The following is a 14,663-nucleotide window of genomic DNA, read 5'->3' as shown; positions in this document are numbered from 1 at the left end:
ATAGTTAAGCATGTGCATGGAATACGACAAGTACAATTTGGAACAGGCCTATATTGGTCTAATTCTTCCCATAATCCTCTCAATTCAGTGAAATAATCTGTAATCTTCTTGTTACCTTGTTTGAGATTGGAGATTTCTTGATGCAATTGTGCAACTCTAATGCGATCTCCTCTCATGAACCGATCCTTAAGATCATTCCACATGTCAATAGCATTATCAATGAACACAACACTCTGAGCTATTGATGGCGCAGTTGAATTAATGATCCATGTGTGTACTAAATTGTTACATCTCTGCCATGCTGCATAGTTGAGATCACCTTCATTAGGTACTGGTATGGAACCATCAACAAACTTGAATTTGTTCTTCATAGCCAACGCTCTCCTCATCTTCATTGACCACGCGTGATAGTTATCACCAGATAGAGCTGGTGTAACACAAACTGTAGATGAATTCTCCGATGGATAAATATAGTAAGGATCGAGTTGATCCACTTGATTTCCATTGTTGCTGTTGTTAGTGTTTCTCGCCATAGCTATATGCAGAAAGATTAACAACGAAACCAAATGCAGAAGAGAGAGAAAACAAGAAAACGCGAATCAAGAAAAAAACCGAAACGAAACGAACGATCAAGAATTTGCGATCGTCATCAATCACCAATTAATCAGATCTAGAACTCGTTAACGCAGCGGAAACAGAGCAGGATCAACCTGCTCTGATACCATCAAAGCAATCTAAGAACTCCATCAATGGAGGAAAAACAATGAACGAAAATTGATAAAGATGGAGAAGAAAGAGTGATCTTCATTATACTCTCTAACTGAAAACGGTTACACAGTATGGTACATATATAGTAAGCTAATGCCACGTCATTTTATTCTAACTAACTACATACATGCACACGTGAGTAACACATGATAGTGACCATGCATACGTGAAGGTCCATCTAGTTTTTACTTCTGCTTGTGTTCGGTAGCTCTTTATTTTCATCCGTTATTAGAACTCGCCGTTGTTCAATTACAAATAGAGATGTTACTTATATCTTGTTGCAACAACATGTGCCCTCCCCATTTCTACAATATCCACCACTAGCGGCTAGTGTAATTTTGCAGAAGTGATCACACAACTCTGGGGCGGTCGGACAATCAGTCGATGCAAAGCATGTTGGTGCTCCTTCTCCTTCTACAAAGAAAAAATATGTGAAAGAAAGTGAGAGCCAAATTAAAATCAGCAAGTTTTCTGAACAATTAAAATTAGAAAGTTTTCTGAACAAAGTTAATACCTGATGAAACATATTGATGTTGCTTGCACTGATTTTCAACCATATAGTTCCACTTATAAGCTATTCCTCCACTTTCTTCCTTGTTGAACGGCAAAGATGTAATCTGTGCAAATTAACAGAAATATAATCAAAAAACTAAAATAAAATCATCATAACATAGAAATCACCAATATTCTATGCATATTGAAATTGAAATTTGTGACTATGAATTGCAGTGAATTGATCGAGTAAAACACACCTTCTGATGTTCATAAGGAAGACCAATAACAGCCGTTATAATGCAGAGGAAAACTGGAAAAATCACCAATGACAAACCCATTTGGTTAAGTTAAAGTTGAAAATGTTAAGTTTGTTTGAGGATGTTACCATTAAACAGGAGGTTCTTAAATAGGTATTGAAAAAAAAAAATATATTTCTAGTAATTGTTTTTCTATTTTAAAAAAAACAATTAATTAATTGAAGTCAAAAAATAATTAAATCAAAAAAATAAGTAAGTAAAAAAAAGCTTTTAAGATTGAAAAAATTATTTGTCTTTTTAAAATATCAATGTGATATTTATTATTTGTTTCCATTAATTTATCTTTATTTTTTATTTTAATTTATATAATTATTTCACTATTATTAATAAGGTTATTTTAGTAAATAATGTACATTTTATTATTAAAATCAACATAATTAATTATTATTTTAAAAAATTTAAAAATTAGAAAGAGAACACTTAATGTGAGGCGGAGAAATTATAAGTTATTTTGTTATATAAAAAAAATTGATGGTAGTGAAAATATGCGAAAGAAAGTGAGAGGTGTAGAAGCTATCCTTGTTATTGGTGTGATGTGTTGTCTTTCCTTCTTTCACTCAATTTTATTTTTCATCATTTCAAAATCTTCAAACTTTTTTTTCATAATGAGTTGTAACTTTTTTTTAGAAAATAATAAATTAAAAAATTTAAAAAATTTAAAATTAATTGAAACATAATCACTACGTATTAATTCAAATATGTTTGTCAACTTCTAACTTTCTATACACCTCAGTTTGAGATATTTAATATGCATATTATTAAAAAATATTTAACAGGTATAATTTAAATACCTCTTGATAATTATTTAAGTCTTTCAAACAAAAAAAAAGTATAACTCATAATAATTTTACTAATATTAATTTCTAATCAAATAAAATATTTCTCAGGGGCTTCAAACATCTTCAAAATACTAAGCATAAAATCATTTCTTTAATTTTCAATATATATTGTTATGTTGATGATTTTTTTTGAAACCTCTTTCTTTATAAATCCGTGCAAGAAATTTTAGATAAAGTTTTATTTGGACATTATATTGTTTTTATGGTTATCCTCTTATTAATAATAATAATAATAATAATAATAATAATACTAATAATAATAATAATAATAATAATAATAATAATAATAATAATAGTAATAATAATAATAATAATAATAATAATAATAATAATAATAATAATAATAATATTAATAATAATAATGTCCTTTTCTTAACCATTACTAGTACTAGCTAGTACCTAACTTATGTCTCATAGAATGCTTCTCATAAAATCCACTAACTTATGTCTCATAGAATGCTTCTCATAAAATCCACTTATTAAATTATAACTTATTAGGTATAAAATTATTGCTTTAATTTTAAAAAATATAAAAACCTCTATTTTTTTTTTGAAATACTGAAACTTTTTTATTTATAATTTTTGTTCTAGATTTAGAGTACAAGAAAACAAAGACAAATTTAATAACATTTTGAATGAGTGAAAACAAAACAACATGCTTTTGAAACAATTTTTTTAATTTTATTATTAACATTGTGACTTACTTATAATTAAATAAAAAAATATATGGAAAAGGAAATATAATGATTGAAAATTCAAATTTAGTACTCCTCTTAAAATATGATCATAGTCATACCATTATAAATATTTAACTTAAACTAAATTAAAGTGAAACAAAATTCAAAATACTTTTGAGAATTAGACAATACAATAACCATGATATATGTTTGGGGATTAAAAAAATTAAGCCAATATACATATACGTATAATTAATAGTTAAATGTCAATTAATTATAATTAATATACAATTCAATCTTGAGATATATGAAAATTAAACTAAATTTTTATCTTATAAATTATATTATATAACTTATATAAACCATTGATTTGGGGTTTGCACGGCGCATCAGAATGCAAAGAATATGGAGTTTATTCAAATATCAGAAAAGTATCCTATTAACAGATGTATGATTAGTGTGTTGGGTACATATAATATAGAGTTAGTTCAAAGAATATGGAGTTAGTTCAAACATCGTTTAATTTTGATGAGTAGCTTTTGAATGATTTAGTCGTCTTGATTTTAAATTAAAAATTTGATTGAGAGCATTATTAATTATTGACTAAAAAATTCATTTTTGTTATGAGTTTAAATATTCATTTTTCTAACAATATCAACCGATCATAATAATATTTACATAAAAAAACCGAACTTAAATTACTTTACACAATTCATTTTGTGCTCTTTGAATGAAATTCTTTGCCTATTAAAAAAAATTAATTAAAATAATTTTTTATCAAACTTATTAATTATGAGAAAACCAAACCCATTATATTTTTTCTTTTTTTTTTTTAGAAGAAGAAATAGTACTCGGTTATATACTGTCGAATGCATATTAAGAGCAATTTGAAAAAGAAAAATGAATAAAAAATGTGCTTGAAATAGTTAGCAAAAGCATGATTAAAGTCTACATCCATATTACTATTTGTAATAAACTGTGGTATAGTCTTGATTAAGTATAAGTAATTTAAGTGTATAGTATTAATTAAGAACAAATTTTTAATTGATACTTTTTATAAGATTCTTTTCACACACCTCACATATTATATTTTTTTAGAAAAATCAAATTGAATAATAGAGCACAAGTTGTATTGTCAAATACTATAATACAAGCAAAAGGGTGCATCCCAGTTAAATCATAAAAACAATGCTGCCCTCCTAACAATAATGAAAGGAGAAATGTTATCTGTACACCTCAATGCTACTCCTACACCGTATAATAATACGGTTTGAATTTTTTAAAATCTTTAATAATTATTTTTTATTTATTGTGATACAAACAAGCATATCACCATGGTGTATTTTGATACGGTGTACACATGGGGTGTTAAATTTTGGTGTACACTTAGCAACCCTCTAATGAAAGAGCCACTAACAAAAGGACATCACACACTACCCAAGGAAGTAACTACGAAACAATACTGTCTTAAGAAAACTCCTCCTGCTAGTATGAAAAGTATTGGATTCTTGTAAAAGTGGGGGCATGTCATGTGACTAAAATTTTGAATAGTAGTCTAAAAAGAAAAGTGTTCTAGGCAAAAACCTAACTATTGTTATGTGATTTTGACACGTAGTTCTGGTACTAAAAACATAACAAGGAATGCATTCTGTGAAAAAAAAATCCAAATAACCATGTTTAAAAAAAAATTTACCCTAAAAACCAGGTTTTCGGGAAAATTACTTGTATGACCAGGTTTGGGAGGTGGTCTCCACGTAGGAGCCACCTCCAGTGGCGCCAACACCAAAAAACAGCCTTCTTATGCGCCACCTGGGGTGGCTTGAAGGTGCATTTTAAATGGTGAAGCCACCTTGGGTGGCGCCATTGTCTTGCCTTTTTTTTTTTTTTTTTTGTTTTATTTTGTTTTTTGTTTTGTTTATTTTTTATTTTATTTTAACATATTTAAAAAATATTTATATTAAATAATAAAATAAGATGTTCGTGAAAAACATTAATTCATTCATTAATTAAAAGGTACATTGAAAATAACCAACAGAAAAAGATAAACTAAAACATCTAAGAAATCACTACGGTTAAAACAATGTCATTGGGTCCATGCATCATTTGAATGCAATCATTGTCGTATTCCATGTTATCCCAGAAACTTATCGTTGCTCCGGTCACAACATCAGTCCTTGTTTTAAGCCTCTTGATGCTTCTGATCTGTTCGCCGGATTCGTACTCCCCCTCTAAAAAAGACATGAGAGTCAGTCCTCTTGAGTTGCTCGACGGAAGTGATATTCCAAAAGATCACCGGCATGGAAGGTTTGGCAGCAGAGAATATGACATGTCCGGTCTTTCTGTGATACTCCGGTTCAGGTTCGATACGCCATGTTGATCTCTGGGGCGGGGGCTCTGTTATCCGGTGACATCCAAATGAAATAATGCGAGACATTGTTGTGTTTGTGTGTTGGTGTTTGATGTTTGTGTTTCTATGTGTTAAAATAAAATAAAAAAATAAAAAAAATAAACAAAACAAAAAACAAAAAAAAAAAAAAAAAGAAGGCAAGACAATGGCGCCACCCAAGGTGGCTTCACCATTTAAAATGCACCTTCAAGCCACCCCAGGTGGCGCATAAGAAGGTTGTTTTTTCGTGTTGGCGCCACCGGAGGTGGCTCCTACGTGGAGACCACCTCCCAATCCTGGTCATACAGGTAATTTTTCCGAAAACCTAGTTTTTGGGGTAAAATTTTTTTTAAACATGGTTATTTGGATTTTTTTTTCGCATTCTGTGTTTTCATTCTAAAGAAAAAGTTTTCATTTCTTTGATCCTGCAGTGCATCCAATTCTAGTGAAGATACTTTTGAATGGTGTTATAATTGATGATTTACATAATTTATATGCATTGTTCTACTCAACTCTGGTGTAGAGAACCAAATGTATGCTAGATTATGGTTTTGAAAATTTTGTATTTGTTTTAAATTTTCAAAAATGACATTTGGTGATTTATTAATTTGAATCCTTTATTTCAGGACCGAAAGCACCGAACCATTAGTTAGGAATTACATAAAAAGATGTCCTTTTTCATATATATTTAATTTGTATGTATTTAACAATGTTGGAGAGGTTTTTTTGCAGATCGAACCGAAACATTAGTACTTTCAATTAAATTATGCTTCATATTCAAACATTTTATAATATTTTAAAATCATTAATTCACTGAATCAAACTCATAATTATAAATAAAAAGAACTCGCCGTTGTTCAATTACAATATTATAATTTTAGAGATGCTACCAATACTATTTTAAAACTTTTCTCATGTCTTAATACAACAGCATGCGCCCTCCCCATAATTTCCACAACATCCACCAATAGCTCTGATTGTAATTTTACAAAAGTGATCGCATAACTCTGGTGCAGTTGGACAATATTTCGATGGAAAGTATATTCCTGTTTGTTCTGCAAAAAAAATAATAAAATTTATTAGAAATAATATATAATAGAGATCATTTCTAATATTTACAACATATATTACAATTTTACATTCAAAAAACAACAAAATTTAGTTTTGGTAAATGTCCCTATTTCACCAAATTAATCTATTTATGAAACACGAAGTATATTCAATGAACAAATATTTTGGTCATATGATAAATATTTCAATTGTGTCAACAAATTTTTTTATTATTTGAAGAGCAATGGTGATGAGAAGTAAAGACTTTCAAGCGTACCTTTGGCACACGTATTTTCCAGGCAGTGGAATGAGCTATTTCCACTCCCATAAAGTGTCATGAAAGAAACGTAAGTTATAAATGCACAAAAATATAATAAAAAGAACATGCATAGTACACACTTGATGGACTGAGGCATTGGAAATATTACTAAGAGTGTGTTTGTTATAAAAGAAGTTGAGAAGAGAGTGATAATGAAGAGAGAAGTAGAAGAGAAACTGCTTGGAATGGATTGAAGTTAAGAATATATATATATATATATATATATATATATATATATATATATATATATATATATATATATATATATATATATATATATATATATATATAGATATATGATTTCCATGGCAAACACATCCTAAATCTAATCATCAAACGAGAATCTTAAAAGTCAACCAGTTGTGTGAATTAAAATTATGTAAATTTCAAAAATCTAAAATATAGTTGTAGTACATCAAAATTATATAAATTTCTAAAATCCAAATGAAAATTATAAATTATTTTGTTTTATTACTAATCAGTTTGTGAAATTAGAAATTGAAAAAGTTTTTTCAAAGTTTTATTACTAATAAGTTTGTGAAAATTAGAAATTGAAAAGGTTTTTTCAAAGTTTTATTACTAATAAGTTTGTGAAAATTAGAAATTGAAAAGGTTTTTTCAAAGTTTTATTACTAATAAGTTTGTGAAAATTAGAAATTGAAAAGGTCTTTTCAAAGTTTTATTACTAATAAGTTTGTGAAAATTAGAAATTGAAAAGGTTTTTTCAAAGTTTTATTACTAATCAGTTTTTGAAAATCTAAAATATAGTTGTAGTTCATAGAAAAATCTGCAGCAAAGTTGAAAACTTGAAAGAATCTTAAAAGTCAGTAAGAAATTTGAAATAAGTATGAAAACTCAAAGTACAATACAAGCATCAATTCTATAATGATGGGTTTCCCTTAATAGCTCTTTGAGTAATGTTCACAATTACGTTTTGTTAGTGATTTTCCATAGATACAGATTCGACTTAAATTTTAAGCAAAGAGAAATATTCTTCACATTTTTTTAATATATAATAATAAATAAGCATTTTGTATTTGATTATATAGTTATTAGTGAGAAAATTTTGTTATGCACTTTTTTATCAATGAGAAATATTTATCCAATAATTTTTATATTAATTAGATACAAATATTTCTTTTAATTTTTTATGTGTCAGTGATAAGTATTTGTTCTCTGAAAATTTTTATACTTGTTAGTCATAAATATTTTTCCTTGGTTTGTTTTGTATTTGTTTATAATTATTGTTGACACGTATTTATCTTGTCTTTATTTTTGTATTAATCAATGATAAAGTTTTTTTACTATGATCAAAACATTCATCGTTAAAAATATGTTTGACCATGATAAAAAAAATTAATGTTTACTATGTATTTTATATTTATGGACTGGATACATCTCGATGGTGTTTTTCATGCGTAAATTGTAGTTGAAATAATTAACATAATTAATAAATATTTCGTATGAAAATAGTTATGTATAATTGTATTCTTTGACAACGTTTTAAATGACTTAATTAAAATTAAAGTGTCAAAATTAAATTTATAAATTATAATGGTTCTCATTTTTATTTTGATACATTTGTAAAACTAATTTTTACAATTTTTGAGTTATAAAATTTGTCAAATATGTACAATTTTCTAATAAAGTTAAATTAATATATTATAATTATTCTCATTTTTAATTAAAAGATAATAAAAATTTACATTTAATTTATTAATAACAAATAAATATGTGTTTGATATCTGATGTGTACGTATCAAATACTTATTTAATAATAAACAAATTGTCAAGTGTTATTCAAATTAATTTGTGACAGATATGTGTTTTTGGATTTTTTATATATTAATGATAAATATTTATCTAGTATTTTATATATTTATTAGTAGTAACAGTTGTGGTTTTGATAATTTTCATTTTATCAATGATAAATATTTTTCTCATATTTTTTATAATTATTGATTATGTTCATGATTTATTTATTTTAATAAAAAATATTTATATTTTTTAATCAAGCGTTGTAAGCACTATTATTTAATATAAAGTTTACATTGAGATTTTATTTTAATTAAATAAACACAAACAAAAATGACTAATATTAACCGATGTAATATTACAATTTTTTACTAATATCACAATTTGTTAAATTTTTAATTATAAAAACTTGTTAAATATGTACAATTTTCTAATAATATTACAATTTACAATTTTTAATAATATTACAATTTGTTTCAACTTAAATTAATTAACTAATCTCAATTTTTTATTATAAAAAGTTTAGGTCAATTAATCTCTGATGACTCATCAGAACAATTATGATGATAAATTATAAGACTCACAAAGCATATACTGTACATTGTAACTTTCGTATTACACCCTAAAGAAATTATTATATCAAAAACAAATACTAAACCCAAGACTTGTCAATTTACAACTTAACTTTGTATCATATCATCTGATCTAAACTTAATAATCAAAATATTTATCTCTTATACAATTTTTATATTGATTAAAATCATTATACTCATTATTTTTATTTTATTTTAAATATTTAAATTTAATTTATTGGTTAGAAATGTCTGTTCAAATAAAATTATAAACTTGACTTTAAGAGTAAAAATATATGAGACAGTACTACTTAAGTGCAAGAGGAGGTTTTGAATAAGAAATAATATAACTAACATTTTAATATATATATATATATATATATATATATATATATATATATATATATATATATATATATATATATATATATATATATATATATATATATATATATATATATGAGGAGGGATCAAATTACACCCGAAGAGTTACACCACGAGTTACACTCGTTCAATAACCACATCTCGAATTAATATTTTTTAAATTTAACCGTTGGATTGAAACATAATATCATATAGATCATACCTATAAAGTTTGAGCTTAATCTATAATGATTTACTATGTCATTGAATTACATCAAAATTAACGTTATATGAAAGTTCATTTTGACGTTAATCTTTGGATATCTTGATGATATAGTAAATCATTATAGATTAAGCTAAAACTTTATAGGTATGATCTATATGATATTATGTTTCAATCCAACGGTTGAATTTAAAAAATATTAATTCGAGATGTGGTTATTGAACGAGTGTAACTCGTGGTGTAACTCTTCGGGTGTAATTTGATCCCTCCTCTATATATATATATATATATATATATATATATATATATATATATATATATATATATATATATATATATATATATATATATATATTTATGTTTCTTAAACAAATACAAATTGATCATGAAAAAGTACACGTGTTTTAGGATAGATAACTTAATTTTTTTTATTGAATACATAATTTAAAATATTCATAATTAATTTCAATTTTATTATTCATAACTATTAATTCACATTTGTCAACTTAAAGGTAAAAATTAAAAACACTTATGTTTGTTTTATTAATTAGATGGAATGCATATGCTGTTTTGACTAGTTGAAAAATCCTTGAGCATTTCAACTGTTAACTGGACCCATAAGCATCATTCCAGAATTTAGCTTTTAAGGTTGATTCAATGAATAGAAACGTCTCAAAAGAACTTGGGTCCAACAAAAAATGCAATTGAATTACATTCTCAGTCTCACAAAAGCCAAATTTCTACTAATATGGGGACAACTTTTTAATATTTTAAGGTCACTTTTTCTATTTTAGGTATTTTAATCACATAAAAGTTGCCATAATGTGGGGAATCCTAGTATTAAAGTGAGATAAAGTATGTAGTACAAAAGTTGTCTGTAGTTGATAAGTATTAAAGTGAGATAAAGTATTACAGTCCCAGATTGCCAGCAATCCCCCAGACCTCCCTTCGGATGCTTTAAAAGAGAAATTGAACTCATCTGAACCCCATAACTCTAAACAAGAGTTTATATCGATTTGTTCCATCTTTGTTTCTTGGATACATATCATATCAGGCCTATGTCTTCGTATTAATCTCCATATATCCTTTTTCTTTGCCAGCCCCCTAGCCCCCCTTATATAATATGAGATCAGCTTTCCCTCCTAACAATAATGAAACAACCTCTATCAAAAGAAAAGTATGGTAGGCAAAACCTAACTATGGTTACGTGATTTTGACGCATGGCTCTGGTACTAAGATTTTGCATAAATTTTAGGATGCTTTTTCTTTTTTGTTTGATGTACTGATATGATGTAGCACACCTTGTGCAATAGTTTAATTTGATTTTGGCTTTTGTTAAAAAAAACTAATTATTAAAACTTTGAGGCTAACTAGAACCGGATTCAAATCTTATGAACCATATGATAAATCTTAAGTTTCAAATTAACGCATTCTGTCTTTTCACTCCAAAGAATTTTTTTCCATTTCTTCGACTTTAAAATACACCCAATTATAGTGAAGATACCTTGAATGGCGTTACAATTGTTGATTTGAATGGAGTAATTTATATGCATCGTTCTACACAACTCTGGTGTAGAGAACCATGCTAGATTACGGTTTTGAAAAATTTGTATTTGTTTTAAAATTTCAAAAATGACATTTGGCGATTCATTGATTTGAATACTTTGTTTCTTTGAAGGACCAAAAGAACCGAATAATTAGTTAGGAATTACATAAAAAGATGTCATTTTTCATATATATTTAATTTGTATGTTTCTAACAATGTTAGAGAGGCTTTTGTGTAGATCGAACCGAAACAGTAGGCAACTAGTGCTTTCAATTAAATTATGCTTCATATTCAAACATTTTATAATATTTTAAAATCGTTAATTCACTAATTCGAGCCCAGAATTAAAAATGAAAAGAACCCGTCGTTGTTCAATTTATTTTCATTATAATTTTAAAGACGTACAAACAAATAGATATACTACCTATATTATTATAAAACTTCTCTCATGTCTTATTACAACAACATGTACCCTCTCCCTTTCTACAAAATCCACCAATAGCACCAAGTGTATTCTTACAAAATTTTTGACATAGCTCTGGAGTCGTAGGGCAATCAGTAGATGGAAAACATATTTTTATTCGTTCTGCAAAAACACATGAAAAGTTATAAGAAATAATATGTAATGGAGATAACTTCTAATATTTACAACATGTTGTATAATATGAAATAATATAATATAATAACAAAATTGAGACACTGATCTAGATTAATACCTGCAACTAACACCGAAGCAAAACAAATAATTAAAAAGGTTATCAGATACTTGTCCATGTAGTAGTTGACCTACAATTTTAACACAATAAAAAGTTAGTGTATATATTTCTTTTTCAACACATTTTTTTAACACTAAATTGAATCCGCAGAGAAATTTTAGATAAAGTTTTATTTGGACCTTAGATTGTTTTTATGGTTCTCCTAAAAAAAACTTTAAAAAAGACTTCATTTTTAATGAAATATTTCGGTTATTTTTTTTATTAGATACTATTATTATAATAATAATAATAATAATAATAATAATAATAATAATAATAATAATAATAATAATAATAATAATAATAATAATAAAAAAAATCATAATAATAATAATAATGTCCTTTTCTTAACAATCTTATTATTATTATTATTATTATTATTATTATTATTATTATTATTATTATTATTATTATTATTATTATTATTATTATTATAATAGTATCTAATAAAAAAACAACCGAAATATTTCATTAAAAATGAAGTCTTTTTTAAAGTTTTTTTTAGGAGAACCATAAAAACAATCTAATAAAATTACTAGTGCAATATTATTATTACTAGTACTATTATTATAATAAGATTGTAATAGTACTAGTAATTATTATTATAATAATAATAGCAATATTGTTTTTTAAAGTTTTTTTTAGGAGAACCATAATAATATTGTAATAATAATTTGTCCTAATAAGTTATTATTATTATTATTATTATTATTATTATTATTATTATTATTGTTATTATTATAATTATATTAATAATATCATAATAATATCCTTTTCTTAACAATTACTAGTACCAAACTCATGTTTCATAGAATGCTTCTCATAATATCCACTTATTAAATTATAACTTATTAGGTATAAAACTATTACTTTAATTTTTAAAAATATAAAATCTCTTTATTCATTTTTTTAAATGATGCAACTTTTTTATTTATAATTTTTGTTTTGGATTTAGAGTACAAGAGAACAAAGGAGAGAAAAAAAAAGGAAATTGAAACAATAGGTTTTCATCATATTTTTATATAAATTAACTAACTCATTAATAAAACTAGACATGAAATGAAAAGCTTCAACCCAGTTTAATTTTCAATAGAACCTATCCAACTACATGATGAAGAACAGATAAACAATAAATATTCAAAATCCCAAAATCACATTCACTGGTAACCAATAAAATTCTCGTTTTTATAAGCCAAATCAACAACATATTTTGTCTCATTTTAAACAAATTATTTGTCTCCATTAAGACAAAATAAAATGAACAAATCTACATTACAAAAATTAAATCCTTCTTAACCCTAGAAAAAATAAATCCACAAACAATGTATAAGAAGCAATAAACAAGAGAAAAAATTAAGAAAAGACATATATAAAAGAAACTCACAAATATGAAGAAGGGTTTAATAGAATGGAAGGACCTTGTTGTTAAATCTTGAATGGTTGATTTTGCAAAATAAAACTAGGGTCTCTTTGTATATTTATAGATGAAATATCACTTAACAATAATGAAACAACCTCTATCAAAAGAAAAGTATGGTAGGCAAAACCTAACTATGGTTACGTGATTTTGACACATGGCTCTGGTACTAAGATTTTGCATAAGTTTTAGGATGCTTTTTCTTTTTTGTTTGACGTACTGATATGATGTAGCACACCTTGTGCAATAGTTTAATTTGATTTTCGCTTTGTTAAAAAAAAAACTAATTATTAAAACTTTGAGGCTAGCTAGAACCGGATTCATATCTTATGAACCATATGATAAATCTTAAGTTTCAAATTATGACATGTGTCCACGTGTCTTTCTATTTAACAATGAACGCATTTTGTCTTTTCATTCCAAAGAATTCTTTTCCATTTCTTCTACTTTAAAGTACACCCAATTATAGTGAAGATACCTTGAATGGCGTTACAATTGTTGATTTGAATGCAGTAATTTATATGCATCGTTCTACACAACCCAATTATAGTCTTTATAAAATAAAATTATATGTTTTGCTATCTACAAAATTATTATACATATAATTTTAGGTTCCACGGTTAAATTAATGTGTATTTTTTAATGATTATTTTACAGACATGTTTAAAATGTTTTAAAAAGGTCTTTGAAAAAGAGAATTTAATATTTGATTTCTTAGTCGAGATTTTTATTAATTTTATTATTATTTTTTAAAATTTTAAAAATTTATATTTATTCTTCTCCTTTGAAAAATTTTAAAATTTGATAAATAATTTACAATATCCTAAACATCCATGAAAATATTATTAAAAATTAAAAAATTAAAAAATAATTAAACAATTTTCAAAATTTTAAAAACCAACAAAGTATAACTCCTAATAATTTTACTAATATTAATTTCTAATAAAATAAAATATTTCTCAGGGGCTTCAAACATCTTCAAAATATGGGAAAAGTGTTCCAAATATGAAAATTACAAGCTATAGAAGACCCATTAACTACTCTAAACTATTTACAGGAACTTAGAACGATAGCGGAGAAACACTCATCGAAATTAAAGATATTACCTTTAAAAAGAATGACATTTCTCATCACCCACAAATTCCACATGACAGCTATCCATATAATTCCCACAGTTAATC

At 25.7% G+C, this 14,663-nt stretch overlaps 1 protein-coding gene and 1 long non-coding RNA gene across 3 annotated transcripts; both read right to left on the bottom strand.

The window, feature by feature from the left end:
• Positions 1-1,005: 1,005 nt before the first annotated feature.
• On the bottom strand, positions 1,006-1,640 carry LOC131594777 (uncharacterized). Its single transcript, XM_058866982.1, has 3 exons — positions 1,521-1,640; positions 1,283-1,385; positions 1,006-1,182 (listed from the first exon to the last, which is right to left on the bottom strand). The coding sequence occupies exons 1-3, from the start codon at positions 1,599-1,601 to the stop codon at positions 1,037-1,039; spliced, it is 330 nt and encodes a 109-aa protein (XP_058722965.1). The 5' UTR covers positions 1,602-1,640; the 3' UTR covers positions 1,006-1,036.
• A 4,595-nt stretch (positions 1,641-6,235) lies between these two features.
• On the bottom strand, positions 6,236-13,524 carry LOC131599140 (uncharacterized). Of its 2 annotated transcripts, XR_009282587.1 has the most exons (4): positions 13,450-13,524; positions 12,027-12,096; positions 11,735-11,896; positions 6,236-6,537 (listed from the first exon to the last, which is right to left on the bottom strand). It is a non-coding gene; the product is annotated as an uncharacterized LOC131599140 (long non-coding RNA). The 2 variants fall into 2 exon arrangements; XR_009282586.1 differs by lacking the exon at positions 6,236-6,537 and having other exon boundaries at positions 11,655-11,896.
• Positions 13,525-14,663: the final 1,139 nt, after the last annotated feature.

Source organism: Vicia villosa, linkage group LG4 (assembly GCF_029867415.1).
Source record: "Vicia villosa cultivar HV-30 ecotype Madison, WI linkage group LG4, Vvil1.0, whole genome shotgun sequence".
NCBI lineage: Eukaryota > Viridiplantae > Streptophyta > Magnoliopsida > Fabales > Fabaceae > Vicia > Vicia villosa.
This window is presented reverse-complemented; position numbering and strand designations above follow the sequence as displayed.